At 43.4% G+C, this 25,370-nt stretch overlaps 1 protein-coding gene across 4 annotated transcripts in view; it reads right to left on the bottom strand.

The window, feature by feature from the left end:
- PKP2 (plakophilin 2) overlaps positions 1-25,370 on the bottom strand; it is a 177,227-nt gene that overhangs the window by 87,895 nt on the left and 63,962 nt on the right. For all 4 annotated transcript variants that reach the window (XM_073621734.1, XM_073621733.1, XM_073621732.1 and 1 more), the window contains exon 2: positions 22,734-22,837. In XM_073621734.1, coding sequence (XP_073477835.1) covers positions 22,734-22,837 — 104 coding nt within the window. The remainder of the gene's footprint in view (positions 1-22,733; positions 22,838-25,370) is intronic.

The raw sequence follows: 25,370 nt of genomic DNA, 5'->3' as shown, positions 1-25,370 counted from the left end.
CTCACACCATGTCATGTCCACTCCTCTGCTCCTGCCTCCCCCAAAAACAATCCCGCTCCAGGTGCCCCGGCGTCTCTGGGAGGGGTGCTAACTTCACTGCTACCTATGCCCAGGCTGTCAGCTTTCTGGTCCCCACTCATACAGGGGACCCAGTGATGCGGCCCTCCTCCGTCCCAGACCATGGCATGGAGTGACCCATGAGACTCCCAAATGAGGCCTAAAATGCAGGCCCAGACCACCTCTACCCGGCGACCACAATTGCCATCCTCTCCTCCTTGCTCCTTACTTCCACAGGCGGCAGTGGACCCCCACCACCAGATGCACCCCTCCTGGCAATCATATCTCCAAGCCATACTGACCAAAGAGGACTTTAAACAACTTATTAAGGTTGTTAAATCCAGTTGTCGTGCAGAGATTCAAACACTGCATGCTAATTTCAAACACTTAACAGACAGAGTGGAGATGGCAGAGTAGGAAATACTAGAAACTAGGGGTGCGCATCTTCACTGGACTCAGGATTCGATTCCGATTATCATGTCCACGATTCGATTCGATTCCGCGATGCATCACGATTACTGCGCACGGTTTTCATCCAAAAAATTAAAGCAGTCAGAAGAACTCCTTTTTTTTATTCTATCTGTTCTTTAAAAAAAAAAAAAAAACTCTCTGCAGGTAGCAAAGTGTAAACACAGCAGACAACTTAAAGAAGAGCTCCAGACTGACCCCAAAATACTACAAGAGATGGACAGAGACTGCGGACATGATACAAGAGATGGAGAGACTGCGGACATGATACAAGAGATGGACAGAGACTGCGGACATGATACAAGAGATGGACAGAGACTACGGACAATGTCCCCATAATGTCCCCTAAACGACAATGTATGCCATTTCATAAATTATGGTTTATGTATGTCTTATTGTCTTAGTGATTGATTCACATCACAACTTCATTGATACCTTATTTTTTTGTATGATTTGTGGTTTTGCTCACTACTGCCCCACACATGCAATGCATGGCTGCATGTGTGGAGCAGTGATGAGCAAAACCAAAAATCATACCAAAAAAAGTATCAGTTTCAAATCAATGAAGCTGTGATGTGAATCAATCACTAAGACAATAAGACATACATAAACCATAATTAATGTTGAAATGGCATGGTCATGCTCATTGGTCACTTTAAAGTTTTCATAATCTGGCAAATTAGTCCACATAATGGTGCATCAGATATACAATATATAATATGTTATATTATTGCTAGTAGTCAGTGGCGGCTGGTGCTCAAAATTTTTTGGGGGGGGCGGCAACAAACTGAAAAAAAAAAACAAACTCAATTGCAGCTACTGTGCCCATCAAACGCAACCACTGTGCCAAACGCAACCACTGTGCCAAATGCAACCACTGTGCAATTGCTGACAGTGTGTCCATCAAACGCCGCCACTGTGCCCATAAATTGCCACCACTGTGCCATCAAATGCAGCTACTGTACCCATCAAATGCCGCCACTGTGCCATCAAACGCAGCTACTGTACCCATCAATTGCTAATGTGCCCATCTATTGCTTGCAGTGTGTCCATCTGTTGCTGGCAATGTGCCCATCTATTGCTGGCAGTGTGCCCATCTGTTGCTGCTACTGTGCCTCATCAAATGCTGCCAGTGTGCAATGTGCATCCCCCAAGTACCTGATGATGATGATGACTCTCCAGCAGCCTGTGAGGGGGACTGGAGGACAACCGCGGCTGTCTGGCATCTCGGGTCTCCCACAGCAGCCTGTTGTAAGGAGGACGGAGGCAGCCTTTGTGTGCACACTGCACACAGTGTGAGGGGAGCCAAGGAGGAAGGCTCTGCGGGGTCAGCTCATGATGAGTGTCTGTCATGGGGACAGACACTCGTTCCACGTGTCTCGCATGTTGACGCTGGGGATGCCGTCAGCGGGGGGGTGGGAAAAGAGGCGTGGCTAAAGCCCGCGGCTCCTTCAGCTGCTTTCTATTCATCGGGGGGGGCAGGAAAAGAGGCACGGCTAACGCCCACGGCTCCTTCGGCTGCTTTCTATTCATCGTGGGTGCAGGAAAAGAGGCTCGGCTAACGCCCACGGTCCCTTCGGCTGCTTGCTATTCATGGGGGGCGGGAAAAGAGGCGCTTTCAGTTCATCGGGCATATAGCGGCGCTTGTGAAGTCATCATATAATCGCTTTATGCAAGTCGTAGCATCGATGCCGCATCGTGGGTGGTCGAATCGCGATGCATCGATGCTACGATTAATTTCAACACCCCTGCTAGAAACTAAATTGGCAGTACATCGCACTCAACTACAAGGAGCAGACCATCGCATACTGCTGAGAGACATGCAGCGCCATGTTGAGGACCTGGACAACTGGGGGCACAGGAACAATATCCGAGTCAGGGGCCTGCCTGAAACGGAGGGCCCAGAAGACCTGCAAATCACCCTGCAAACCCTATTCAATTACCTTCTAGGAGAACCCCCGGACAAACACATTGAAATGGATAGAGGTTGTCAGGAAAGGATCTGTCCGCTGGCAAGATATATCGTTTGGCATGCAGTACTGGGGTCCACCAGCAGGTGTCTCCTGGCAGTGTTGAACTCTCAGGAGAATATTTCCTTGCTGGTGTCATTTCATCTTTTGGCCGCAGTACTGACGTCCACCAGCGGATGGATCCTGGCAGTATGGAGCAGACAACACTCCCTGCGCTCAGGTGTGACTTGAAGTCAATCACAGTCAGTCCTATAAATACCCGGCAAGCCCTCATATGCTTGCCTTGGTATCTCTCTCCTTGAGCCCTGACCTTGTTCGCCTGTTACCCGATCCTGATCCTGAACCTGCATCTGACCTTGTGCCCGAGCTTATCCTGACCCGATCCCTTCAGTGTTCCTGTACCCTTCAGCCCGATCCATCCCCTGTCTGTCCTGTTGGTTCCCTGTCCCTCATTTACTGATCTTCCTGTGTATGACCTTGGCTTGGCTAAACGTTTATGTCTCTGGTATATCCCTTGTTCTTTCTGACCTGCTGTGTATGACCCTGGCCTGGCTGACATCTGTGATTCCGGTATTGCCCCTTGCTGTAGATATTGTTGTTTGTAGTGGGTTTGTTGGGTTGGTTGTTTACTGTTTGTATTTTCTAATTATCACCTATTTTAATAAATATCACTATTCACTTAGGCCCCTTTCACACATGCAGACAGTATGTCCGTATTTCATCCATCCGTTTTCGGATGAAATACGGACATACATGCATCCCTATGGGATAGCGGGTGTCAGCGGATGTACATCCGCTAACACCCGATGTTGTCCGGCTCCGCTCTCGTCCGATTCTGCGGACGGAAGAAAATCCTATTTTTCTATCCGTCTGCAGAGCGGATCGGATGAACACGGACAGACGGTCCGTGTTCCTCCGATCCCCCATAGGGAAGAGCGGAGATCTGACAGGGCGGTCCCTGCACAGTGTGCGGGTCCCGCCCTGTCATCTGCCTGCTCAGCTGGGGAAAACGGAGCGATCCCCGCTGAGCAGCGGATAAACACAGGGCGGATCAACACGGATCCGTCCCGTGTGAAAGGGGCCTAACATGTGTTTTGGGTTATCTCTGTGCAGTCCACACAGTCTGGTCTACTAGTCTCCTGACAGAGGTCACCGTGCCCTGTGCCCTAAAGGTCCTGCCTCCAAACCCCATGGTGTAATTTGCAGAGTTCACTCTTACCCCCTGAAAGAAGATATCATGTGTAAGGCCTGATCTATCAGCAAAGTAGTCTTTGACAACACACCGGTACAGCTATACCCGGACCTCTCTTGGATTACCCTGCAAAAGCGCAGGCTCCTCCAACCCCTTCTTCACTCGCTGCAGGAAGAAGGCATCGTCTACCGCTGGGGATTCAGCCTCACAACAAGACAAGGACAATCTGCCGTGCTACGCTATCCGGAAGACCTAGAAGCTTTCAGGTCTGGGGATTCCTGTCCCCCAACTCAAGGAATGGGACCTGGTGGCCACCCCACTGTCCCTGCCCACAGTATGGCAGAAGGTCCCCCCAGCTAAACGCTCCTGAGGTCCGGCCCCCCCCCCCCCGCAAAGCTGCCAAACCAAAAAATGGCTGACTAAAGCAGGGCCTCCCCACCTGGCACACCTGCCTATGGTCCAAACTTCCTCCTGGTTGACATTCCTGGCACACCCTATAACCTTACACACAGCCCCCTTAGGCCCCTGTTTTGCCCGTTTAGTTTAATGGGCGTATATCGATAAAGATTTGAGAGTGGTTACCCTTCCGATCACTAGATCCCCCTTGGTTTACCTCCTAGAGTTCCTTTGACATTTTATTGTTGACTTTTGATAACTATTACTGCGGTTCTCTGTGTCCCCCTGGCCTGTTTCCTACTCCTGACTGGGAGGACATATAGGAACTTAGTTAGCCTTGTATATCACGGGCTGTACAGAGCTTATTAACAATGTTTTCTTTGCCTACAGTATGTAGTATTGATCTATCTCTTTCTTTTCTCCCTGTCTCAGTTTTTCTCTCTGTTTCTCCTCTACTAGCTCACCCTATGCTCCTAGCAACCATCCAGATCCTCTCCTGCAGATGGCACACTCCTGGCCTCCGGTGGCATTCCACCAGCTGGACCAGATAAGTGCTTTTATATTTGGATATATCCATCACCATGGCTAAGGTTATGTCATTAAATGTCCATGGCCTAAACTCCAACAGGAAAACACATCTGGCGCTTAGGGAGTTCAGGCAGTCGGGGGCAGATATCATCCTGATTCAGGAGACCCACTTTAATAAGGTGTACTCTTTCGCGTTCGCTTCCAGACACTACCCTCAGGTCTATCAGGTGTTTAACCCACGCAAACGGGCCGGTGTAGCTATTCTTTTTAAACGTGGAACCCTGTTTACATGTTCTGAGTTTTTCATTGACCCGCGAGAACACTATATTATCCTGTGCGGACAAGGGCAAGCGCAGACAGTCACTTTTTTCACCCTCTATGCCCCGAATGTAACTAAAGTGTTTGCACGCCTCTTTCGAACACCCAACGAATTCTGAATAGTAGATGGGGACTTTAACCTATCCCACTCCTCGGTGCTTGACCTCCACGAGGTGAACCCTAGGGAATCGCAAACTCGAGCCTCTAAAGACTCAAAACTCTTTCGTCACATCACTATGTGCTATGCCCTATTTGACTGCTGTCGGTTCTCCACCCCCGGATCGGCAGTATACGTTTTATTCCACCCCCCCACCATATGCATTCACATATTGACTAACTCTTTATTAATAATGCCACGCTGCGCATTACCCACGCCGCACAGATTCTCCCGATCTCCTGGTCGGACCAAGCCCCTATCCTGCTTACACTGGAATTAGGTGCCCCCAATCACAAGCCATGTCATTGGCAGCTGAACACCTTCCTCTTACAACACCTCCCCTCCAAAACAGAACTAGAATCCACACTGAAACTCTACTTCACCGAGAACAACATCCCTAATATATCCTCTTCCACTTATTGGGAAGCCCATAAAGCAGTTCTCCGGGGTTGCTGCATTGCGCTCGCTTCAGCTATGAAAAAAAATGCGAGGGCCACCAAATCACAAGCTGAGAGGGAACTTAGGGCCCTAGAACTTCAACTACAAACCTTCCCATCCCTACCCCTACTCAAAAAAATCATCTGTCTCCGTATGACTCTTAAAGACCTGGCACTAGGCCAAGTAGAAAAGGCCCTAACTAGACTAAAACAACTGTACTATGATAAGGGTAACAAAGCCCACTCTCCATTAGCTCGGAAATTGGCTGAACGCTCTCACACAACTACCCCACATAAGATTAAAAACAGAATGGGCTGCCTACTATCTCATCCCCAGGACATTGCCCACTCCTTTGAAGAATTCTACACCGCTCTATACAACAACCCTGAGATCCCTCATGACTCCCTTCCCCCCAAACTAACTGACTGCATGAACCACTATCTAGAACGTAGTGGAATCTCCCAGGTTCAGGCCTCGGACCTCCTTTTCCTCAATGCACCCATTACGGAAGAGGAACTCACGTCAACCATCAAAACTCTACCTACGCGTAAATCCCGTGGTCCAGACGGTCTCCCCTATGAGTGTTATAAATCCTTTCTTCCCCTACTCCTGCCAAATATGTGTAAACTCTTTAACGCTTCCTTCAGCAAACTCCCATTCCCTCAGACATGTAAAGATCATTCCTCACTTTGATACCGAAACCTTACAAGGACCCCTTTTTATGTGCTAGCTATTGGCCTATAGAACTCTTAAACTCTGACCCGAAAGTTTTTACCAAACTCCTCTCAATGCGCCTGAACACGATATTACCCTCTTTAACACACAAAGATCGGGTGGGCTTTGCCCCTCTCTGTCAGGCAGGGGACAACACGAGAAGAGTTGATGTGGCAATAGATGTGGCAAACAGGGACAGCCTGGAGTCGCTAGTCCTTGATCTGGATGCGGAAAAGGCCTTCGACCGCCTTGGATGGCCTTTCCTGTTTGCCACATGGGATTCCGGGGACCCTTTCTGCGGGCTATTCTACAACTCTACACCAACCCTACATCTCAAGTGAAAACTCCTTTTGCTCTGTCTCCCTCTTTCCCGTTTGCAAATGGGACCCGCCAGGGGTGCCCATTCTCACCTCTTTTGTTTGCACTATGCGTTGAACCCCTGGCGGCATCCATCCGCAGAAACCCAGACATTCGGGGTAGTCCAGTCCAGTCAGAGGGAAGGAGTTTAAACTAGCACTGTTTGCTGTTTGTCATACTCACCCTGACCAAACCTAGGATCTCCCTACCCAACTTGCATGCTGAACTTGACAGCTATAGGTCCCTCTTAGGTTATAAAATAAATGCAACCAAATCGGAGGCGCTCCCAATTAACGTCTCGGGAGCCGAAGTGCACCGCCTGCAACAGTGCTTCCCCTATAATTGGAAGACCTCAGCCCTGAAAAATCTAGGGGTTCATATAACCTCGACCTTTGCTACCTTATACCAAGCGAACTTCCCGCCACTGTTTCGCTCCATAAGAGATCAAATGCAAAAATGGAAGACCCACTACATTTCCCTTCTGGGGAGAGTGGCCTCTGTGAAGATGACCATTCTCCCTAAACTCCTGTATCTATTCCAGACACTGCCTATCCCTGTCCATTATATACAACTAAGAAAGCTTCAAGCAGATTTCATACGCTTTGTCTGGAACTACAGGACGCACAGGATATCCCGCTCGGTCTTGATGGCGTCCCGCCCCAATGGGGGGCTAGCGTTTCCTGACCTGTTAAAATATTATCAAGCAAATCAATTGCACGCCTTGACCTCCTGGTTCCCCCAATGATCCTATAATAAATAGACAGATATTGAAAAGATATGGCTCACGCCTATACCCCCAAATAGTTTACTCTGGAGTGCAAATGCTGAGGTGGACCCTGGTAGCCTTTTGGGATCTATGTCTCAACTCAGATCGCTCTGGCACAAAATGTCCCGAGCATATGAGCTCAGCTCAGAAAAGTCACCGTTAACCTCTTTCCTCTGCAACACCAAGATGCCTGCTGGTCTCACTCACCAGATGTCTTCACCCTGGGCAACGAAAAAATGTGCCTCCATGCTCCACTGGGAAAAGCTATTGGGAGAAGAAATCCATGAGATTACGTGGTAGACGATCTGGTCTCAGGCGGCTAAAAGCTTCTTCTGTACGCTCTACAAAGAGAATGCTTATAAAATTCTTTACTTTTGGTACCTGACGTACTCTACATTATCTACCCCTCTAGCTCTGATCGGTGCTGGCGCTGCCAGGGGGAAAAAGATACCCTCTACCACATTTACTGGAGTTGCCCCATGATAATATGCTTCTGCACGGGGACCCAGTGCTCGTTGTCCTGCCTCTTTGGGGTACAGGTCCCCATGACGCCAACATTTTTCCTATTGGGCGTGTCACCATTATCTGGTTGCCCTCAACTGGAAACGGCGCTCCCCACCCTCCCAAGAAGATCTGTACGCCAGAATAAAAGATGTGGAGCTAATGGAAAAATGACAGCTAGATTACAGGATAGTTTGGAAATTAACGATAAGGTCTGGGAGAAGTGGCACCTCCGGGAGGACCCGCCCTGAGCCGATGGTTGAGCTACTACCTTTCTTTCCCATCTTCTCTTTTTTATCTTACTAATTCAACTCTCTTTATCCCTTCTCTCTTTTCTTTTATGTTTTCTCACACACTCCCTAGGCTATCACATAGCATATGGCAAATTTCAATTATTTTCTAACAGTTCATAGTATGATTTAAGCAATGATCCTGCACCAATTACTGCTACAATGTCTGTACTGGCTATATTCCTGTTCTAGCATTGCCTGGAACTTACTGTGTTCTGTCCATGTTCTATGTTTTACCTGCTGAGAAAACTTATAAAACTGTTATTTGAAAAAAAATTATTTACAAAAATGTGATGGGTGTACTTATTTTGTGAGATACTGTGTGTATATATATATATATATATATATATATATATATATATATATATATATATATATATATATACATATATATATATATACATATACATACATACATATATATATACATATACATACATATATATATATACATATACATACATATATATATATACATATACATACATATATATATACATATACATACATATATATATACATATACATACATATATATATACATATACATACATATATATATACATATACATACATATATATATATATATATATATACATACATATATATACATACATATATATATATATATATATATATATATATATATATATACACACACACACACACATACACACGCGCACACACACACTCATACACACACTCACACATACATACATACACATACACACACTATGTCAAAAGTTTTGGGACACCTACCCTAACAGCTTCAACTCTTCTGGGAAGGCTGTCCACAAGGTTTAGGAGTGTGTCTATGGGGACCTTTGACCATTCTTCCTGAAGCCCATTTGCGAGGTCAGGTACTGATGTGGATGAAAAGGCCTGGCTCGCAGCCTCCATTCTAATTCATCCCAAAAGTGTTCTTCAGGTTGAGGTCAGGACTCTGTGTAGGCCAGTCAAGTTCCTCCACCCCAAACTTGCTCATCCATGTCTTTATGGACCTTGCTTTGTGCACTGGTCCAAATCATTTGGTGGTGGGGGGGGGGGATTATAGTGTGGGGTTGTTTTTCAGGGGTTGGGATTGACCCCTTAGTTCCAGTAAAGGGGACTCTTAAGCATCAGCATACCAAAACATTTTGGACAATTTCATGCTCCCAACTTTGTGGGAACAGTTTGGGGATGGCCCCTTCCTGTTCCAACATGACTGTGCACCAGTGCAGAAAGCAAGGTCCATAAAGACATGGATGAGCGAGTTTGGGGTGGAGGAACTTGACCGAACTTGAACCCAATAGAACACCTTTGGGATGCATTAGAGCGTAGCCAGGCCTTCTCGTCCAACATCAGTGCCTGACCTCACAAATGTGCTTCTGGAAGATTGGTCGAACATTCCCATCGACACTCTCAAACCTTGTGGACAGCCTTCACAGAAGAGTTGCAGCTGTTATAGCTGCAAAGGGTGGGCCTACTCAGTATTGAACCTTACACAGACTAAGACTGGAATAATGTTAAAGATCATTTGAATACACACACACACACACACACACAAAGTTGTGTTTAAAATAATACCAGTCCAAAATCACTAACCAGATCAATCACTGTTTTTGGTATAAATTGTATTTCTACACGACAAATCATTTACAAGTAGGTTTAGTAGAGCAGTCCTCAAAATTTCTACTTGCCTGCTCGTATTTGGTGAGTGGAAATGAACTAAGGGTAAGTGTGGTGGAGCTGCATCAAAGAGGGCCGGGTGCTGTCGGCAGGCGGTGTTGAATGGCAGATGATTCTCCTCCCAGCGATCAGCCAGAAAACTGTGGGGAAGGGAGAGGAGAGGAAGTGGGGAGTCGGATCACGCAGAGAGGGGAAATCCGCTGTCAAACAAAGTCCCGCCTTGTGGACCGGCTCCTATAATAGACATCACACTGTCCAATGCTGGGAAGTTGAAATAGTGTAATGTATATCATAGGAGCCAGTCCAGGAGGCGGGGCTTTGTTTGACAGCAGAGTTCCCCTCTCTGTGTGATCCAGCCAGCTCTCCTCTTCCTCTCCTCTCCCTTTCCCTCAGCTTCCTGGCCCATCGCTGGGAGAAGAATCGGCTCCCATGAGGCTGCATTGATGGGCACTGATAGGCTATGCTGATGGGCACTTATGAGGCTGCATTGATGGGCACTGATGAGGCTGGATTGATGGGCACTGATGAACAGTGTAGAAAAAATAATCCGCACGCCGTTTGTTGCTCTTAAAATTTCTTCATTTTATTGAATAGCCACAGTGAACAAACGCAGATTAAGTCAGTTGACGCGTTTCAGCCTATAAGGCCTTATCACTGATGCACAGTGATAGGCTACTTTGATGGGCACTGATGAGGCTGCATTAATGGGCACTGATGAACACTGATAGGCTGATTTGATGGGCACTGATGAGGCTGCATTGATGGGCACTGATGAGGCTGTGTTGATGGGCACTGATGAGGCTGTGTTGATGGGCACTAATAAGGCTACACTGATGGGCACTGATAGGCTGCAATAATGGGCACTGATGAGGCTACACTGATGGGCACTTATGAGGCTGCACTACTGGGCGCTGATGAGGCTGCACTAATGGGGCAGCACCGATAGGCTTCCAAGATATGCCCCACTGATGGGCTGCATTGATGGGTACTGATAAAGTTGTTAATATTTATTTTTGTAACTTAAAAGTAGAATTCCAGTCAAAATAACAATACCCATGATTAGTATGTTAAATATGTTTAACTTTGATATTATTCGTTTTCAGGCTAGCTGATTAGAAAGTCTAATCTAAGCCAGACAATCGGCTGCTTCCTGTTCTTCACCGACAACGGTTTGCCTGCTGAACTGAATTTGGCAGCTCTCAGTCACTTCCTGAAAAGGTTGTTGGCCTCTGTGTGAGAAATCAAGCCTAGCTTTCAGTAAACCCACACTTGTCCTGGCCTGCCCAGCACCAACCCCCACCCATCTCATTCTTCTGCAGACTGTGCAGCAGCTCCTCTCTTCCAAGCCTCATTTTGACTTAGTGCAGAGAGAAAGAGCAGTCATTGTAAGGCTGTAATGCTTACTGCAGTGTATACACCAACACATGACACATGCAATGCAGTGTATACACCAACACATGACACACACACACAGCAGTGTATACACCAACACATGGCACACACTGCAGTTTATACACCAACACATGGCACACACTGCAGTGTATACACCAACACATGACACATGCAATGCAGTGTATACACCAATACATGACACACACACACTGAAGTGTATACACCAACACATGACACACACACACACACACACACACACTGCAGTGTATACTCCAACACATGACACACACTGCAGTGTATACACCAACACATGACACACACACACACACACACTGCAGCGTATACACCAACACATGACACACACTGCACTGCAGTGTATACACCAGCACATGGCACACACAATGCTGTGTATACACCAACACATGACACACACACTGCAGTGTATACACCAACACATGACACGCACACTGCAGTGTACACACCAACACATGACACACACACTGCAGTGTATACACCAACACATGTCACACACACTGCAGTGTATACACCAACACATGACACACACACTGCAGTGTATACACCAACACATGACACACACACACTGCAGTGTATACACCAACACATGACACGCACACTGCAGTGTACACACCAACACATGACACACACACTGCAGTGTGTACACAAACACATGACACACACACACTGCAGTGTATACACCAACACATGTCACACACACTGCAGTGTATACACCAACACATGACACACACACTGCAGTGTATACACCAACACATGGCACACACACACACTGCAGTGTATACACCAACACATGACACACACACTGCATGGTATACACCAACACATGACACACACACACTGCAGTGTATACACCAACACATGACACACACACTGCAGTCTATACACCAACACATGACACATACACTGCCAGGAGGAATCCAGTGGGCCAGGTGGGCCATTAAAGTAAAAAAAAATATATACATTTTTTTTGTAAGTTTGGGTCTCTTTTTATTTATATAATAAAACATAAAATAACCCAGTGGTGATCAACCACCACCAAAAGAAATCCCTATTTGTGTGAAAAAAAAAATGTTACAAATTTAATTTGGGTACCGCGTTGCATGACCACACAAGTGCCAGTTAAATTAGCATAATGGCGTATAGCAAAAAATGGCCCGGTTAATGGCAGAAGTGTCCTTTCACTAGTTTCAGAGATACAGATACAGGGGTCCTGCTTTTCAAATGGCTGCTCATTTCTGGATCGGCATATGACATCCTCCCCGGGACGTGCCTCATGCGTGCCCCATGGGCCGCTCTGCAGCGAGATCTGTCACCCGCTGTGTTCACCGGATAACAGATCATTGTACCGACTCACTGCAGGTACCATGTGATCGCTGTGACCAATCACAGCAGAAAACATGGCAATTGCACACATTGGATGGCTTTCATTCATGTCATCTATTGTATACTATTGTGTTGATCTCTGTGATTGGTCACAGTTATCACACGGTATAGACAGGGCCAATCACAGTGCATCTGTACCATTTGATAGCTGTGGCCAATCACAGCTTCACAATAGTACACAATGAATGAATGGATGCCATTCATAAAAAATATTATTTAGAACATTGATCATCACTGTTGTAAGCAATCATAGTGTTTAAAAAAATTCTGATCACCCCACTATGGTAGCACTGTGCTGCTCTGGTCACAGTATGTAAAAAAAAAAAAAAAAAAAACTTTTTTTTTTTTTTTTAACATACTGTCACCAGTCACTGCCCCTGATCGCCAACACACCAGTCATATGGTGATGCTGTACTGCACTGGTGATCTATGTAAAAAAAAAATATATATATATACAAAAACATTCTTTCTATTTAATTTCTTAACTTTCCAAAAAATTGTAACAAAAAAAATACAACTAAAAATACAACAAAAACTCACCATTCCTCTTACTAAATACCTTGAATGGTCTACTTTATAAAAAAAGGGGGTCATTTGGGTGGTATTTGTACTGTCCTGGCATTTTAGGGCCTCAAGAAATGATAAGCAGTGAGTACATCAGGACTGATCCATTTTCTAATATTTACAAACATACAAACAGATCAGTGTCTACCTCTCTACTAATCCCTCCATTGGCTGCCACTCACCCAATAAAATTCAAAATACTAACAACTTATAAAGCCATCCACAACTCAGCCCCCAACTACATCACCAACCTAGTCTCAAAATACCAGCTAAATCGTTTTCTTCGTTCCTCCCAAGACCTTCCGCTCTCTAGTTCCCTTTTCACCTCCTCCCATGCTCACCTCCAGAACTTCTCTCGAGCCTCTCCCATCTTTTGGAATTCCCTACCTCAATCTGTCCTGCTATCTCCAACTCTATCCACTTTTAGGTGATCCTTGAGAATTGATTAGAGAAGCCTATCCCGCCTCCACCTCACAACTGTACTTTTATTTTCTTCTCAATCAGTTCATTCCCCACAGTTATTACCTGTTGTATCACTTGATCCTCCCTTTTAGATTGTAAGCTCTAACGAGCAGGACCCTCTGATTCCTCCTGTATTGAACTGTATTGTAACTGTACTGTCTGCCCTCACATTGTAAAGCGCTGCGCAAACTGTTGGTGCTATATAAATCCTGTAGGATTGGAGTAGAAATATATACCATAGCTTGTAGACTCTATAACTTTCCTACAGAACAGACTAAATAATATACACTGATTTGGGTTATTCTTACCAAAGAAATGTAGCAGAATACACTTTGGCCTAAATTTATGAAGAATTTTGCAAAAAACGTTTTAACCCAAAAGGAAGAAAAACTATTTTTTTACATTTTTCAGTCTTTTCCGTTTATTTAGCAAAAAAATGAAAAACCCAGTGGTGATTAAATACCACCAAAAGAAAGCTCTATCTGTCTCAAAAATGTTTAATTTGAGTACAGTGTTGCATAACTAATTGTCATTCAAAGCATGACAATGCTAAAACATGACAATTGGCCTGAGCAAGAGAAGGGTGAAAGTGTTTGGTAAATAAATAAAAAAAGAACATAGATTGAAAAAATGTAGGTCTCTACAAAAAAAAAAACAACAATCTTTTAACTACTTGCGAACCGCCCGCGGTCATTATACGACAGCTGTTTGAAGTGGAATAACGATGTTATGGCAGCAGATAGCTGCCATAACCCTGGTATCCTCTTCAACGGCGGACAGTCCTCTTTCAGATAAAAGTGGTCTCTGCATTACAAATGTAAAAAAAAGAATTTTATAAAATAAATAAAAATAATTTATTATTTTAAATCACCCCCATCACCCACACATTCCATATAAAAATCTCAGTGTAGGGCAAGTGAGCATATGTACAGTGGGGACGAAAAGTATTCAGACCCCCCTTAAATTTTTCACTCTTTGTTATATTGCAGCCATTTGCTAAAATCATTTAAGTTCATTTCCTCATTAATGTACACACAGCACTCCATATTGACAGAAAAACACAATTGTTGACATTTTTGCAGATTTATTAAAAAAGAAAAACTGAAATATCACATGGTCCTAAGTATTCAGACCCTTTGCTCAGTATTTAGTAGAAGCACCCTTTTGATCTAATACAGCCATGAGTCTTTTTGGGAAAGATGCAACAAGTTTTTCACACCTGGATTTGGGGATCCTCTGCCATTCCTCCTTGCAGATCCTCTCCAGTTCTGTCAGGTTGGATGGTAAATGTCGGTGGGCAGCCTTTTTTAGGTCTCTCCAGAGATGCTCAATTGGGTTTAAGTTAGGGCTCTGGCTGGGCCATTCAAGAACAGTCACGGAGTTGTTGAAGCCACTCCTTCGTTATTTTAGCTGTGTGCTTAGGGTCACTGTCTTGTTGGAAGGTAAACCTTCGGCCCAGTCTGAGGTCCTGAGCACTCTGGAGAAGGTTTTCATCCAGGATATCCCTGTACTTGGCCGCATTCATCTTTCCCTCGACTGCAACCAGTCGTCCTGTCCCTGCAGCTCAAAAACACCCCCACAGCATGATGCTGCCACCACCATGCTTCACTGTTGGGACTGTATTGGACAGGTGATGAGCAGTGCCTGGTTTTCTTCACACATACCGCTTAGAATTAAGGCCAAAAAGTTCTATCTTGGTCTCATCAGACCAGAGAATCTTATTTCTCACCATCTTGGAGTCCTTCAGGTGTTTTGCACTGAGGAGAGGCTTCCGTCGGGCCACTCTGCCATAAAGCCCCGACTGGTGCAGGGCTGCAGTGATGGTTGACGTTGACTTTCTACAACTCTCTCCTATCTCCCGACTGCATCTCTGGAGCTCAGCCACAGTGATCTTTGGGTTCTTCTTTACCTCTCTCACCAAGGCTCTTCTCCCTCGATAGCTCAGTTTGGTCAGATGGCCAGCTCTAGGAAGGGTTCTGGTCATCCCAAACGTCTTCCATTTAAGGATTATGGAGGCCACTGTGTTCTTAGGAACCTTAAGTGCAGCAGAATTTTTTTTGTAACCTTGGGCAGATCTGTGCCTTGCCACAATTCTGTCTCTGAGCTCTTCAGGCAGTTCCTTTGACCTCATGATTCTCATTTGCTCTTACATGCGCTGTGAGCTGTAGGGTCTTATATAGACAAGTGTGTGGCTTTCCTAATCAAGTCCAATCAGTATAATCAAACACAGCTGGACTCAAATGAAGGTGTAGAACCATCTCAAGGATGATCAGAAGAAATGGACACCACCTGAGTTAAATATATGAGTGTCACAGCAAAGGGTCTGAATATTTAGGACCATGTGGTTTTTCTTTTTTAACCACTTCGCGCCCGCGCTATAGCCGAAAGACGGCTACAGCGCGGACGCCAATTGCTGGGAGGGTGTCCCTGGACGTCCTCCTGTTTACTTCCGCGATGCGCGCTCCCGCGGGCGCGCATCTGGGAAATTCTGTGCTGGCCGTGTCTCTTGGACACAGCCAGTCACAGATCGCTGTAAATGGCCAATCACAGCGGCCGTTTACAGCGCGATCGGAGCTTCCAATGAGAGATGAACATATGAGATCATCTCTCATCGCCGGCTCTCCCTCCTCACACAGAGACAGCATGTGAGGAGGGAGAGCAAACGGCTGCAGCGTGAGTGTCAGAAAAAAAAAGAAAAACTGAAAAAAAAGTGAACACAGTACATGTCAGTGCCATCTGTCCCCACTGTCATCTGTCCCCACTGCCATCTGTCCCCACTGCCATCTGTCCCCAGTGCCATGTATAAGTGCCATCTATCATCAGTGCCACAGATCAGTGCCATCTATCATCAGTGCCACATATCAGTGCCATCTGTCATCAGTGCCACATATCAGTGCCATCTGTCATCAGTGCCACATATCAGTGCCACGTATCAGTGCCATCTGTCATCAGTGTCACGTGTCATCAGTGCCACGTATTAGTGTCATCTGTCATCAATGCCACGTATTAGTGCCACCTGTCATCAGTGTCACGTGTAATCAGTGCCACGTATTAGAGTCATCTGTCATCAATGCCACGTATTAGTGCCATCTGTCATCAGTGCTACGTATTAGTGCCATCTGTCATTAGTGCCACGTGTCATCAGTGCCACGTATTAGTGCCATCTGTCATCAGTGCCATCTGTCATCAGTGCCATGTGTCATCAGTGCCACATATTAGTGCCATCTGTCATCAGTGCCACGTATCAGTGCCATCTGTCATCAGTGCCATGTCAGTGTCATGTGTCATTGTCCTGGTGCTCCAGGGCCTTCAAAAGTGTAATAGGTAGTCAACAAGTTAGATGTGTAATTTATGCTCCTAGAACACCTGAAGGTACTCCCTGCATGTTTGGCCTCTCTATGTGGCCAGGCTGTGAAAAAGTCCCACACATGTGGTATTGTAATACTCAGGAGTATCAGAATGTATTTTGGGGTGTCATTTGTGGTATACACATGCCATGTGAGAGAAATAACCTATTACAATGACAATTTTGTAGAAAAAAAAAATCTTCTTTTTGCAAAGAATTGTGGGAAAAAATGACAACATCAAAAAGCTCACCATGCATCTTACTGAATACCTTGGAATGTCTACTTTCAAAAAAGGGGTCATTGGGGGGTATTTGTACTTTCCTGACTTGTTCGGGTTGCAAGAAATGGGATAGGCCGTCAGTACATCAGGTGTGATCAATTTTTTATGATTTGCACCACAGCTTGTAGACTTTATGGGGTTGATTTACTAAAGGCAAAATGACTGTGCACTTTGCAAAGTGCAGTTGCACACTGTAAGAGCAGTTGCTCCAGAGCTTAGTAAATGAGCAGAAGCTCTGCTGACTTTCATCAACCAATCATGTGCAAGCAAAAATGTAGTTTTTTTTATTTTCCTTGCATGTGATCGGCTACTCTTTGCAAAGTGAAGCTTTACCTCATTTACTAAGCTCTGGAGCAACTGCCCTTGCAGAGTGCAATTGCACTTTGCAAGGTGCACAGTCTATTGGCCTTTAGTAAATCAACCCCTATAACTTTCACAAAGACCAAATAATATCCACTAATGGGTTATTCTTACCAAAGATATGTAGCAGTATAAATTGTGGCCAAAACTTATGAAGAAAAATTAATAATTTGCAAAATTTCATCACAGAAACTAAGAAAAATTCGTTTTTTTTCAAAATTTTCGGTCTTTTTTCATTTATAGCGCAAAAAATAAAAAACCCAGAGGTGATCAAATACCACCAAAAGAAAGCTCTATTTGTATGAAAAAATGGACAACAAATTAATTTGGGTACAGTATTACATGAGTGAGTAATTGTCATTCAAAGTGTGAGAGCACTGAAAGCTGAAAATTGGTCTGTGCAGGAGGGGGGTTTAAATGCCCAGTTGTCAAGTGATTAATAACACTGCAAAAATGTCAACAATTCTGTGTTTTTCTGTCAATATGGGGTGCTGTGTGTACATTAATGGGGAAAAAAATGAATTTAAATGATTTTAACAAATGGCTGCAATGTAACAAAGAGTGAAAAATTTAAGGGGGTCTGAATACTTTCCGTCCCCACTGTAAACATCAATTGTGCCGCACATGTGAGGTACTGTCATGAATCTTGGTGTAGGAGTGATAATTCTGGGGCCATAGTTCACGATTAACTCTAAGTTGGTAATCTGCTTTTAAAGTGTTGCCTATGGAAAATTTTGGATACCATGTTTTGCGATTCCACAGGCATGCACTGTTTTAAAGTACAACTAAAGGCAAAACTTTTTTCTGGTGACCTGGGGATCCCCAAGGAATTCCCTTAATTTGCAGGGGTTTCCTCTCACTTCCTGTTTGGGTGTGGGACAGGAAGTGAAGGGAAATCTCTGCTATGGAAAACAGATGGCAAAAACAAAAACTGGCATCCTTTACGCTATCCAAAATGAAAAAAAAAGTTTTGCCTATAGTTCTGCTTTAACCACTTGCCGGCCAGCAGCCATCATTATACTGCGGCAGGTCGGCACGTTCCTGCTAACCGTCCTAGCTGTACGTCGGCTCCTTTAAGTGTTGCCCATGCTCAAGTGCGCGATCGCAGGCACGAGAGGCAGAACAGGGAAGTGTGTGTAAACACACAAATCCCTGTTCTGTGAGGAGAGGCAGATCGTGAGTTCCTAATAGCTGGGAACCACGATCTGTCATCTCCTATAGTCAGTCCCTTCCCCCCACGGTTAGAACACACAGTGTTAACTACTTCCCTGCCAGTGACATTTACACAGTAATCAGTGCATTTTTATAGCACTGATCGCTGTATAATTGTCAATGGTTTCAAAAATGTGTCAAAAATGTGTTCGATGTGTCCACAATTATAATAAAAATATAAATTATTATAAAAATAATAATAATAAATAATAATAATAAAAACGCCATAAATCTATCCCCTATTTTGTAGACGCTATAACTTTTGCGCAAACCAATCAATATAAGCTTTTTGCAATTTTTATTGCCACAAATAGGCAGAAGAATACATATCAGCCTAAAGTGAGGAAGAAATTAGCTTTTTTTAAAAAAAAAAAAAAATTGGAGATATTTATTATAGCAAAAAGTACAAAATATTGTGTTTTTTTCAAAATTGTCACTCTTGTTTATAGCGCAGACATGATCAAATACCACCAAAAGAAAGCTCTGTTTGTGGGAAAAAAAGGATGTCAATTTTGTTTGGATACAGTGTCGCACGACCGCGCCATTGTCAGTTAAAGCAATGCAGTGAGGAATCGCAAAAAAATGGCCTAGTCATTGAGCAGCCATATCTTCCGGGACTGAAATGGTTAAGACTTGACATGTTTGGTATCTATTTACTTGACACAACCTAGTCTTTTACATATATAATATTGTGTTCGTTTACACTAAAATGAATTTAGTGTATATTTTACAGAAACATTGTGTTTGATAAATAACTGCGCAAATATTGTGCAACGTAAAAAACAAAAAAAAAATTACAACTAACACCATTTTATTCTCCAGTGTCTCAGCTTTCAGAAAATGTATACTTTTTGAGGGGGTTACAGTAATTTCTAGCAAAAAATGCTGATTTTAACATGTACATTAACAAATAAAATTTAAAAATTGCCCCAGTAGGCAAGTGGTTAAGGAACTATAAGGGCTAATTTCTCATCTATGGGCTTTGACAGGTAGGCAGAGTTGTCATGATCCATTGATTTTGATGTGAAAACATTTGTCAGTGACAGGCCCTCTGTACCTGAAACAATGGGGTTGATTTACTAAAGGCAAATAGACTGTGCACTTTGCAGAGTGCAGTTGCCCTCTGCAAGTGCAATTGCTCCAGAGCTTAGTAAATGAGGTAAGGCTTGACTTTGCAAAGAGTACCCAATCCTGTGCAAGGAAAATAAAAAAAACTGCATTTTTGCTTGCACATGATTGGATGATGGAAGTCAGCAGAGCTTCTGCTCATTTACTAAGCTCTGGAGCAACTGCACTTCCAGAGGGCAACTGCACTTTGCAAAGTGCACAGTCTTTTTCCCTTTAGTAAATCAACCCCAAAGTGTACAATTTTCACCCGTGACACACATGCTGTGAGTGGAGGAATCTCTTTATTGTTTGGGGTCAACGCTTCTGGTGTCTGGTTAATGGCCGGCCTCTGGGCAGCCTTTCCAGATTGGCTGGGTTATGATGTTTACGCCTTTCTAAATGTCAATAAATACGTTTTAATGTTTCTAGGCCCTTTAAGGGTCATGACTAAAACTTTTTGCCTGAGTTTGAGAAAGGTCCTAACTAGGTATGCCTAGATTTGAGTGTGTTGGTCTATTTTTACATTATATTCTGCACTCAGCCGAGAGGCACTGATATCCCTCAGGAATGCCATCTAGTTGGGCGAGTCTTCTTTGTTTGAAGGGCATTTGATACAGGGTGGAAATCCCCAATGAGAAGCAATGTTTGTACACATAAGTGCTTAACATGACAGAAGATGACATATCTGAAGAACAGGAGGACCTTTTAAGTATATTAAAGTGTACCTAAACCTAAAAAATGTATATATTGTAGCTTATTAGTGTAGCTATTGTGACCACATTAGTCCTCTTTTTTTCAAGCTTTTTTTTCTTCCTTTTTACCTGGTAATTCTAATAACACGCTTCCTGTCCTATGGTGACGACACTTACTCATTCCACTGTATCAATGAAGGGAACCATGGTTGTCACCCAAACTGGACATTTTTCTCTCTCCGTCTAATTTACATGGGGTGGGGGGGTGGGGGGATTAGTAGTTTACAGATGGAAGATAACATTGCTTTTGTTTTCAGTTCCTCTTACAGGAATAACAAGGACACTGCATTTTTCGCAGGATCCTTAAAGTGATTGTAAGGCTTCATCTTTTTTTTTTTTTTAAATAACAAACATGTCATACTTACCTCCACTGTGCAGCTCGTTTATCACAGAGTGGCCCCGATCCTCGATTTCTGGGGGCCCTCGCGGCTCCTCCCCTTATCAGATAACCCCCTAGGAGACGCGCTCTGCTGGGAGGTTACCTTGTGGGCATGCTCCCTAGTCCAGCATTTGCGTCCATAGACACGAATACTGGACTCGGCCCCGCCCCCCATATCATGGTGCAGCCATTGACTCCCGTTGCTATCAACGAATCCAATTTAGAGAGCGCCAGGGGGCGGGGCTGATTCCGACATTCGTGTCTATGGACGCAAATGCTGAACTCGGGAGCACGCCCTCAAGGTAACCCCCCGGGAGAGCGCTTCTCCTAAGGAGTTATCTGATAAGAGGAGGAGCCGTGAGAGCCGCCGAGGGACCCCAGAAGTCAAGGATCGGGGCCACTCTGTGCAAAACGAGCTGCACATTGGAGGCAAGTATGACATATTTGTTATTAAAAAAAAAAAAGAAAAAAGCTGAAGCCTTACAATCACTTTAATGCAGCCCTGTATTCAATCATTGAAAAAGTCAGTTAAAATATGCCTGACAACACCTTGACATACATCACCGGGCTTCTTTGTGGCATTGGTGCACTAAAGGCTTCTTTGTGGCAACTCACCATGCAGCTCATTTTTGTTCAAGTTTTGTTGTATTGTGCTCCTTAAAAACAACCACATTGTCTTTTTCCAGAGCAGCCTGTATTTCTCTTGAGGTTACCTGTGGGTTTTTATATGTATCCTGAACAATTCTTCTGGCAGTCGTTACTGCACTGTTTCCTGGTCTACCTGACCGTAGCTTGGTATCAAGAGATCTCTGAATTTTTCCCTCCCTATAAGTGATTGAACAGTACTGACTGGCATATTCAAGGCTTTGGATATCTTTATATATCCTTTTCCATCTTTAAAAAAGTTCCATTACCTTGTTACGCAGGTCTTTTGACAGTTTTTTCTGCTCCCCATGGCTCAGTGCATCTACATGAGAGCTAACAAACTCATTGTCTATTTATACACAAACACTAATTGCAATGTAAAAAGCCACAAATGTGGGAAATTAACCTTTAATTGCCATTTTAACATCTATGTGACACTTTGTGTGTCTGTACCATGGCCAAACATTCCAGGGTATGTAGACCTTTGATCAGGGCCATTTGGATGATTACTGTTATTATGATTTAAAAAGGACCAAAACAGCTATGTGATAATAAATGGCTTTATATGATCACTATCTCTAAATAAAAGCCTGTTTTTTTGGCATGATCAGTCAGATTTTCAATATCAAAGCCAACACTTTACGATTTCTGCCAGGGTATGCAAAGGTTTGAGCACAACTGTGTGTGTGTGTGTGTGTGTGTGTGTGTGTGTGTAATTATATATATATACACATACACACACATACAGTATAATCTGTGGATGTAGCTGTTTGCCTGGAATTCAGCTTTAAGGAGTCAGGATTATGTGTCTTTATGTGCACTAAACAGTTCTGGATGGTCTTAATCACTACTACCAAACAGTTTCCATCTATTTTTTTCTTCATTTCAGCTTTGAAAATAAATAGAATTATCTGGTTGCTATAGGAACCCAGACACTGTCCTCTCAGACACTTCTGAGATATCAGGCCCATTGATCGACAACTGTCTTCTCACCTTCATGGTGTCAATGCTTTTTGATGGAGTTCTGGTGATTTCCCTCTGTGACAAGGTTGTATACGGTAATTGGTCGTGAATGGTGACAGACTGATGGATCGAACCTGTTAGGAAAAAAAAGAACAATCCTTAAAAAAGGTACATAGCCTGGAAACAGCCAAATATATTAGAGGTCAATTGAGCATACAGGGGGGATCTGATCATCAATCAACAGGGTTCCCATCTGGTTGGTACTTTATTGGCCCGGCTGGGAAAAAATTAGATTGATCCAAATATTATTAGTAAAGAGGCCTTAAAGCCAATATTTATTTCCAAGAAACCAGTAACCAAATCAAACAACCATTTTCTTCTCCATTTACTTCTGGTCTCAGAGAAACAACAAGTAGTGAGAGGAGATCTTTCCAAAGTGAAGGGATATCTTCTCTTAGGAACTTGTCACGGGTACTATTGTCCCTATTTGAAAATTCGCCTACACCTTCTGTTCCTGCGACAAATGAAACATTTTAGATTGGCCAACACGTTCTGTATTACAAAACCATGTTTCCCGTAGACAAGGTTAACCAAGGACAATAATGAGAGTTATTCTCTCAGCTGGAAACATACAGTAAAAAACTTATAGGGGCAGACTGGAATGTGTACCCTAGTATGACTTTCTGTTATCTAACAATTTTTTTGTATGCAAAAGTCTATTTTTCCACGGAGTTTGGCAATTCTAATTTTACGCTTAATTAATGCCTTACAATTTAACTAAACCCATTAGATTTGAATAGACTAAAATGTACTGGTGGTTTCAAATAAAAATGAATAATGACCAGGCTTCTAGCAATTCCTTATTTTATCCCTTCCATCCCCAAAATAATAAGTTTGGCAAAAAAAAAACTAAGACTTAAAGCTGAAGTTTATTCTACTCAGATTTTTTCTTTCTTGCCTGGTTCCTTCTTTGTCCCCTCATCAACATTCTAAGGATTTTTTTTTTTTTTTTACTAAAACTTCCCTGTGTTACCTTATTTTGGCCGTTAATGCATCACCATGCACTGTAATCAGTTCATAGCTGGTGGGAGGGTGCAGCACATTGCATCCAGTGTTAATTTAGTCAACAAAAATATTTTCATTGACTACATTAACACTATTTAAATCAACTAAAATACAACTAAAATTAAAACAATTCAGATGACTAAAATACAACTAAAACTAAAATGGCATTTTAGTAAAAAAACTATGAATAAAACTAAATTCAAATTTGTCATCAAAATTACCACTGCACTACCACATAAGAATAAGTAGGGGACATCTACTAAGCTGCTGAAAGAAAAAAAATAAGAAAAAGGTTATTTTTTTTTCAGAATATGTTTGTTGGTAATATATTCAGGTAATATGTGCAATGGCATTACAGCCAACAGAGTTTACAGGGTTTTTTTTATATTTGAAAGTTGCACTTCTGTTTGTCAAAAAGCAATATTTTTGTTTGTTTATAATATTATATATCACAACGACTAAATCTGTGTCTGTAGTGGATGTGCAAACCTTAATACCATAAATAATAACATGTTATTCAATTTTTACTCCAGGAGTATATAATGAGTTTGACAATTCTAATTCTATGCTTAACCACATGCCGACCAGCTGCCGCAGTTGTACTGCGGCAGAATTGCACGGCTGGGCGAAATGACGTCATGTAACGTCGCTTCGCCCTGAGGCCACTAGCGCCCCCCCGCTCACCCCTCAAGCCGATGCCAGTGCCAGACGGCTGGGCTCCCACGATCGCTTGGGGCACACGGAGAACCCGGAACTGTGTGTGTAAACACACAGTTTCCGGTTCTCTGAGGGGAGAAGTGACAGATCGTCTGTTCATAGAGAGTATGAACAGACGATCTGTTAGCTTCCCTGCACAGTCCACAACCCCCTTCAGTTAGAACACAAACTAGAACACACATTAACCCCTTCACTGCCCCCTAGTGTTAACCCCTTCACTGCCAGTGACATTTTTACAGTAATCAATGCATTTTTGTTCGCACTGATCGCTGTATTAATGCCAATGGTCCCAAAAATGTGTCAAAATTGTCCGACGTGTCCGCCATATTGTCGCAGTCACGATAAAAATCGCTGATCACCGCCATTACTAGTAAAAAAAAAAAAATATTAATAAAAATGCCATAAAACTATCCCTCTATTTTGTAAACTGAGGAAACAAAATTGGGGGGGGGGATATTTATTATTGCAAAAAGTAAAAAATAATGTGTTTTTTTTTTTTCAAAATTGTCGTTTTTTTTTTGTTTATAGCGCAAAAAATAAAAACCGCAGAGATGATCAAATACCACCAAAAGAAAGCTCTATTTGTGGGGAAAAAAGGACGTTGATTTTGTTTGGGAGCCACATCACACGGCCGCGCAATTGTCAGTTAAAGTGACGCAGTGCCGAATCGCAAAAAGTGCTCTGGTCTTTGGCCAGCCAAATGGTCCGGGGCTTAAGTGGTTAAATAATGCCTTACAATTTAACTAAACCCATTCGATTTTAGTCGACTAAAATGTAGGAGATTTTAGTCGACTAAAATTTAAAAAAATTCAGATGACTAAAATATGACTAAAACTAAAATGGCATTTTAGTCAAAGGACTATGACCAAAACTAAATCTAAATTT

The sequence above is a fragment of the Aquarana catesbeiana genome, linkage group LG03 (assembly GCF_042186555.1).
Source record: "Aquarana catesbeiana isolate 2022-GZ linkage group LG03, ASM4218655v1, whole genome shotgun sequence".
In the NCBI taxonomy this organism is placed as follows: Eukaryota; Metazoa; Chordata; class Amphibia; order Anura; family Ranidae; genus Aquarana; species Aquarana catesbeiana.
The sequence above is the reverse complement of the archived record's forward strand: the minus strand, read 5'-3'. Positions and strand labels throughout refer to the sequence as shown.